This window comes from Drosophila albomicans, chromosome 3, assembly GCF_009650485.2.
Source record: "Drosophila albomicans strain 15112-1751.03 chromosome 3, ASM965048v2, whole genome shotgun sequence".
Classification (NCBI taxonomy): domain Eukaryota; kingdom Metazoa; phylum Arthropoda; class Insecta; order Diptera; family Drosophilidae; genus Drosophila; species Drosophila albomicans.
In genome coordinates this window covers 50,855,322-50,863,532 of record NC_047629.2, presented here as the reverse complement: position 1 = coordinate 50,863,532, position 8,211 = coordinate 50,855,322, and the positions used below count along the sequence as shown (strand labels likewise).

At 37.9% G+C, this 8,211-nt stretch overlaps 1 protein-coding gene across 2 annotated transcripts in view; it reads left to right on the top strand.

Moving 5' to 3' along the window:
- Positions 1-686: 686 nt before the first annotated feature.
- Positions 687-8,211, top strand: part of LOC117568200 (protein bric-a-brac 2) — a 41,967-nt gene continuing 34,442 nt past the window's right edge. For both annotated transcript variants that reach the window (XM_034248668.2, XM_034248666.2), the window contains exons 1-2: positions 687-745; positions 5,703-7,880. In XM_034248668.2, the coding sequence (XP_034104559.1) occupies positions 5,856-7,880 (2,025 nt within the window). In that variant the 5' untranslated portion in view covers positions 687-745; positions 5,703-5,855. The remainder of the gene's footprint in view (positions 746-5,702; positions 7,881-8,211) is intronic.

Genomic DNA, 8,211 nt, shown 5'->3' with positions numbered 1-8,211 from the left:
TTGATTTTTATTTATTGTGTGCCTGCAAGATCAAAAAACTTTGCAAAGAGCAACCACCTAAAAGGCAAACAATGGCGCGCTCTCTTAAGACTGAGCGAACTCTTAAGCAAACGAAAACATTGAATTCGAATTCGCCGCAAAAACCGGAATAACATTTTGCCGCTGCTCTCGCGCTCTCTCCGACGACGCGCGCTCTCTCACACTCACTCCCTCCCCTATATATTGTGGTGCTTGGCGTTGTTGTCGCTCTCGCAGTCGTAGTCGCAGTCGTCGTTGGCAGCGCTGTCGACGCTGGCAGCGACGTGTGTATGGCTGAGTTTCGAGTTTCATTCATTGTATCTGATAGATACTTTTGCCGAGCAATCAGTTCGTATTTAACTTTCGTCGTGAATGCAACGTTTGTAAGAGGCAGCGAAAGCAAAAACCAGAAACAACAACAACAAATCGACAAACCGACACACACAACAACAACAACAATAACAATAATAACAACAACAACGAAAACATTTTCAAAAAACGCCAAAACATCGTCGCGTGTGCGTGTGACAATGTGTGTGAGTGCGAGAGTGTATTTGTGAGTGAATGAAAAGCAAACGCAAGAAGAAAATTCAAAATAAAAACAGAGCGTAAGAAAAAACGAAACAACAACAAGAGTGCAACAACATGTGTTGCATGCGGTGAACAACAACAACAACAACAAAATAAACAACAAACTGTGACAACAACAAAAATCTATTTCTATATGGTATTTATATATATGATATATTGAAAACTCAATTCTTAATAGTAATAATAATAATAAGTGCAACAAATGCGTTGCGAAAACCTTGGAAAAACTACGTGGAAAACTCACAAATTGTGAATGACGGCGAACAGTGAGTGTGTGTGTTTCGAGTGTGTGTGTGTGTGTGTAAATTGTTATTGTAATTGTAATTGTTATTGTAATTTGTGAATGTAGCGAGCTACATTCGCATACGTATTTGTTTGAAATGGAATAAATAATTATGATTATTATAATAATTGCAGTGTATGACAAATGACAGTCAGTTAGTCAGACGGGAAGTGTGGAAGCGGGGAGGGAGGGGCGAGGGGTAAGCGAATACTTTGTTGGCAATACTCGTGCTTAACTTGCATTTAATTGCCGCATAAAAATCGATTTTTGCTTATAAATAAAATATAATAAATTATCAAAGTGTTCGTTCTCCATCTCCCTCTCTCTCGCTCTGTCTCTTTCTCGCTCATTCGCACAAAATTTGCTGCAGCAACACAGAGCTAAGAAAATTGTAATTTATAAATTTATAACGTGCACCCAAAGTCGCTATTCTTCGCCCCCTCCTTAACCCCCCTTCTCCACTAGACTAGGTCGTAAAAAGTGTTGTTGTTGTTGCTGTTGGTGTTGGCATCTTTTTGCCTTCTGCTCAAGTTTTTTGGGCGCTCAGAAAATAGCAAGAAGAAAACTTACGCGAGACTTTCCAGCAGAGTTCTCTTCTTCTTCTTGCTGCTGCTTGGTGGTGTCTTGTGTGTGTGTGTGTGTGTGTCTTGGGTGGGTGGCGCGCCAAAAACAGTTTTGTAAACACACACACACACACACAGATACGACGCACCCACACACACACACACACACAAACACATTACACAGGCCGTAAAAAGCAAGAGCAACCAACGGGAGCAGCAGCAACAACGTCGAGACTTGTGTAATTTATTACTTGCTGCATAAATAATAAATAAGCGTAAATAAATAAATACAAAATATTTATATATGTATATTGTATGTATCGCATATAAAATGTGCTGCTGTTGCCTCCGTTGCTGTTGCTGTTGCTGCCCATCCACAACAACAACCCACGCGCTGTGCAAACTTCGAAGGACTCGTAAATTAAATAAATAAAAATAATAAATATTAAAATAAAAAGCGCTCAAGTTGTGCGTTGCTGTTTGGGTGTTGCCTTTTTTTATTTTTAATGTGCACTTTTTTTTCGTCATCGTCGTTGTTGTTGTTGTTTCAATTTAAAATTTTATTTTATGCCGCGCAACAGCTGCGCGCATTATAAATAATTAATCAAAAATACAACAACTACAACAACGATAAGGAAGCGAAACAAGGCTCTCTCAGAGACTTTAGCTTTTCAGTTCAATTCGAATACCAAAAAAAACGAAAAAAAAAACAAAACTTGAAAACCAAAACAGGAAATGCCAAAGAAACACGGCAACAACAAAAGGAAAAGGAGAGAAACAAATTAAATTATGTATAAATATTTGTGCACATTTAGGCAACTGGCAATTTTATATTTATTTATTTCTCGTTCTTTCAAAGAACGCATAAAATTCAATGCCGCAGCCAGTAACAGCAACAACAATAAATAAAAGTAATAACAAAAAAAAGCAAAGCAGTAATAACATTAATAATAAAAAAAACGAAACATAATAAAGCAAAAGTTACCCAAAAAAAAAATAAAAACAAAAATATATATGTATATAAAAAAGAAAAACAATTCGCAGCGTAGAGAATAATTTCTTATTACTTTTTTGCTGTTGTTGTTGCCATTGAGAAATCGAGGAGCATGGATGAACAACAACAACAACAAGAACAACAACTACAATAAAAAAATAAACAAAAATAATAATAACAGAAGGCAGAGAGTCGACGTCGACGTCGAGTCGAGTCAGTCACAAGATTTAATTGGAATGAAATAATAATCATAAAAAAGAGTCGCGTAAGAAGAAGAAAGAAGCAGCAGCAGCGACAGCGACAGCAGCGGCAGAAATATAATAACAATAATAATAAAAATAAATTAATTTTATGGCCGACTGTGTTTGCATTTGCCGCACAAGCGCATACGCATACATTCGGCACACACTGTACAGTGAAACATTGTTCGTTCTCCCCCACAAAATACCGTTAGATAGGGCGAATAGGAGTTGGCAACAATCTCAGTATAAATATATACCAAAATAGATAGGGCGAACAGAAGTTTCCAACAAACTCAGTATAAATATATACTAAAATCCATATTAATATACTATACGCTTACATTCGGCATACACTGTACAGTGAAACATTGTTCGTTCTCTCGCATAAAATACCCTTAGATAGGGCTAGCAGTAGTTGGCAAAAAACTCAGTATAAATATATACTAAAATTCATATGAATCTTTTAAAAGAGTACGCATACAATCGGGACGCACTGTACAGTGAAACATTGTTCGTTCTCCCGCATAAAATACCCTTAGATAGGGCGAGCAGTAGTTGACAACAAATTCAGTACAAATATATACTAAAATCCATATTAATATACTATACGCGTTCGCATACATTCGGAACACACTGTACAGTGAAACATTGTTCATTTTCCTCCACATATTGCCACAAAATACTGTTAGATAGGGCAAGTAGGAGTTGGCAACAAACTCAGTATAAATATATACTAAAATAGATAGGGCGAACAGAAATTTGCAACAAACTCAGTATAAATATATACTAAAATTCATATGAATCTTCTATAAGCATACGCTTACATTCGGCACGCACTGTACAGTGAAACACTATTCGTTGTTCCCCATACTTTGCCACAAAATACCTTTAGAGATAAGGCGAGCAGTAGTTGACAACATACTCAGTATAAATATATACTAAAATCCATATTAATATACTAAACTCATAAGTATTCATTTGACACACACTGTACAGTGAAAAATTGTTCGTTTGCCCCACTCGTTGCCACAAAATACTGTTAGATAGGGCGCGTAGCAGTTGACAACATAGTCAGTATAAATATATACTAAAATCCATATGTATAACCTATGTATCCACATATATCCTCGACTATTTAAATAAATATAATTACGCAAATGCGACGCGACGCGTTTCGGCGTCAGCGACAGCCATAAATATTAATATTTAATTAAATATAAATATATATTTCGCATTTATTTATAACTTGCAACGCGACAAATGAAATGAAAATGATAAAATACTAAATACACACACATACACATACGCATACAATACATGCTCACGCATTTAAAATAAATAAAATTTACCAAATTATATAGCGAGATAATTGTCGTGGAAATCTCTATAATAAATTAGGACAAAGCTGAAAGCTAATAAAACAATTTTTTTGTTTTTGTTTTCAGTTTTTTGTATTTATTTTAATTTTTTTTTGGGGAGCGCGTTTCGAAATGAATAGAATAGAGAGATTCATGGTCTTGGGACAAGATTAATGGCCTTATTTAATAGAGTTATGACTAAAGCACAACGCACAGAAAATTTATATAATATATGCAATTGAAATACAATAAATAAATATATATCAAGTTACGTTTATTTGCATATGCCATAAAATACGTACATATATAACATTTATATATATAGCAGTTATAATTATTAAACTGTTTGGGATTAAGTGCCAGTTGGTTCTGTGACACATCCAGACATCATATAAGGGTTATGTGTATTTCCCGAAAACTTTGCTTACGTACTTTTGGGCGATTTGAAGCCACACACACACACTCACACACATGTGTGTTCAATAATTCATTTAAAAATTTCGCGATTTCCTTGAATTGAAATAAATTTTATTGCGTTAATGATTAATTGAGTATATAGAAATGTGTTTTTTTTTGGGAAATTTTATTTTTATACTTTTTTTTAACAGTTTGATATTATTGATTTGAAGAATTGTAAAATTTATAGAGTACCATCAAACTAAATTCGATATAATTAAAGAATTATTGAGAATATACAAATTATTTTTTTGACATTCTTATACTTAAAGTTTTTCTTGAATTATTTCAAAATAATATTTTAAATTATCGACTTAAAGAATTATAAAATTTGTAGAAATTCTAAAAATTATAAGTTAATCAGAAAAGAATATAATAAATAAATAATTGAGTATACAGAAATGTGATATTTATTGAAAATTTTATTCTATAAATATTGAAAAATTTTGCCGGACTTTTGATTATAGTTTCACAATAAACCCTCATTGAAAATGTGTATTTTTGCAAATTTCAAAGGTTCAAATATTTAACATATACATACATAATCTTTGAAGTTATTCATTATTTAACGTCATATTTCTGACTTTCGTAATTTTAATACTCACCGAAATCCAATTCATAAAAATCATATTACTCAATCAATTAACAATTTTTTTTTTATTTTAAAATTATAGTTTCAACACAGAATCACGCAACTTTTTGTCATCTTTAGTTCAAAGAATGTGTTATCAATAAATATTTAAATTGTAAAATTCATAGAAGCGATATGTTAATATTTTTTATTTAGAAATCTGAATTTTTGCGAATTTTATGGTCGATAATGTGAAAATGTGGGAGAAGTTAAGATTTTATAAAAAATATTTACTTTCAGTATATAGATAAGCATTTTTAACCATTTTAAAATATTAACAACTGTTGCAAAAATTTAGAATTCATAGAAGCACTAAAGATACTTTCAACTGAATGAATTTCTAACAACAATTAACTATAAATAAAGAAACCCGACATTCCAATTGGAATCTACAACGTATTAAGCACCTCTATAGCAAGCCATGATTAATCAAGCTCTATAAAATAATTGTAAAATTATTAAAATATTTATCTAATTTCAAAATATTACAATATAGTTTTTTTTATTGGCCTTTGTTCGAAGTGTTTTCACACGCAATTTGCATTTTTGTTTCGATTTCATTACAGCGTTAACAACACAATTTCTCTCTCTCTAAAGAAAAAAGCAAAACAACAACAATCTTTATGATGTGTTAAACAACAATATAAGCCAGACGCTCATAAAAAATACAGAAAACTGAACACTGAACTGAAGTAATTGCAAAAACGTAGAGCAAAAAAATGGATATGACAAAGGACATCATGGACTTTGAACAGAAGCTCGACAGCGAGCAATACGAGCCAAATGATTACACAATGGTCAACATAGACATACCAAAGCAGCCAGAGCCGCAAACAGAAATGGCCTACGAAACGGCCAAGACAGAGGAGCGAGAGTTGGAAGAGACAACCACCGCAACTCCAACAGCAAACACAGAGCAACCAGCAGAAGCTGGCGAAGATCAGCAAGAGGAGGAGCAGCAACAACAGGAGTTGAAGCTGAAACTGAAGTTGGAACAGAAATTGTCACCGATAGTGAAGGAGGAAGCAATCACAACAGAAGAGAAACCAAATCGAATGAGAGCTGTGCTCAATGAGCAGCCACTGACGCCACCGCCACGTCCGCTCACCTCCAGCGAGGTCGTAGGTCACACCGATTCCGATGATCCCGAGTTGCGAGTCCAACTCACAGCGAAGAAATCCCGCTCTCTGCCTGTGTCCCCACAGCCTTTGGTCTCACACAATCTGTCGGCCATTGGACTCTTTGAGTTTGGACAACACAACAACAATAACAACAACAAAAAGTTGACAACAATAAGATCAACTGAGAAGCCAAAGATTGGCCAGAAATTGTTTGCAGCTCCAACACAACGCAAATCCTCGCCAGTTGGTGGAGATAATCAACAGTTTTGTCTGCGCTGGAACAACTATCAATCGAATCTGACGAATGTGTTCGATGAACTGCTGCAAAATGAATCCTTTGTGGATGTGACGCTCGCTTGCGAAGGACACTCGATCAAGGCGCACAAAATGGTTTTATCCGCTTGCTCTCCCTACTTTCAAGCACTGTTCTACGATAATCCCTGCCAGCATCCGATTATCATCATGCGCGACGTCAACTGGAGTGATCTGAAAGCGCTCGTTGAGTTCATGTATAAAGGCGAGATTAATGTGTGCCAGGATCAAATTAATCCGTTGCTAAAAGTCGCTGAAACTCTCAAGATACGAGGCTTGGCTGAAGTGAGCGCAGGTTCGAGTTCTGGGAACAATGCTGGGATTGGAGGAACTTCGTTGCTGCCTGAGCAACGCATGACTGTCTACGATGAGGACGATGATGAGGAACTCGCTGCCGCTGCTGCGATTATCAGAGATGAGGAGGATGACGATGAGCAGAAGCCAAAGCGAGCTCGTTTGCTGGCCAAACTCCAGGCGGAATCTGCGCTCGATCTCAATCAGCGTCAGCGCAAACGTTCCCGCGATGGCAGCTATGCCACGCCCAGTCCGCTGCCCTTGCCCTTGCCCCTGCGCTCGGAGTCACCGCAACAACAAAGAGCTGGAGTCACTCCTCAACCCTTGGCCATGACCACATCGACCATTGTGCGCAATCCGTTTGCCTCGCCCAATCCACAGTCGCTGCAGGCGCATCTCTCCGGCAGCTCGTCGTCCGCCTCGAGCAGCTCCGGTGGTGGCTCCTCCACAGTTGGCGGTGCCAGCGGCAACTCGGCTGCCTCCTGCATTAGCTCCGGCTCCGCTGCCGCTGCTGCGTCGAATGCTTCGGCCGCTTCGGCTGCGGCTGTTGGCAGCTATCGTCCCAGTGCACGCAGCTGCTCCCCGCCTCCGCCACCCTCGGCCCACAGCAATGGCTCCGCCGCTGCCGGCGCCCTCTCCTCGCCCACTGGCAATCCATCGGCCTCGTCCAATGCGCAGTCGCAACTGCCTCCGCACATGGCCGCCGCTGTGGCCGCTGCTGCCCATCATGCCTCCGCCTCGGCAGTGGCGCCTCCGCCGCCTTCGTCGGCCTCCTCGATGCATCATCATGCTGCAGCTGCCGCAGCTCAGCAGCTGGCTGCTCAGCATCAACTGGCGCATTCCCATGCAGCCATGGCCAGCGCCTTGGCTGCCGCTGGCGTCGGTGGAGCTGCTGCTCCTGGCAATGCGGCTGCTGCTGGCGGAGCTGTGGGCAATGCTGCATCCTCGGTGGGTGCTCATCATGATGACATGGAAATCAAACCGGAAATTGCTGAGATGATACGTGAAGAAGAGCGGGTGAGTTTATCAACTAAAATATTTTACAATATTATGATAGAAAGAACTTTAAAAATTTTAAATATTTAAGAGATATATTGGGTAGAAAAAGGTTTGGGAGGCCAACAACTTTTTGTCATTAAAATTTAATTATTTAAAAAAATATATTGTCTGGGTAGAAAAAGGTCGTTGTATTAAGATCTGCAAAGCCAAACAAACTTTTCCCCATTCAAACCTTATAAAACCTTATAAAGATATCATTAAGTTGCGTTCAATCTTTCTGCTAGCTAAGAATCAAATCTTTTTTAATAAATATAATAATTGAATTGTACGAAAATTACTCATTTGTGCA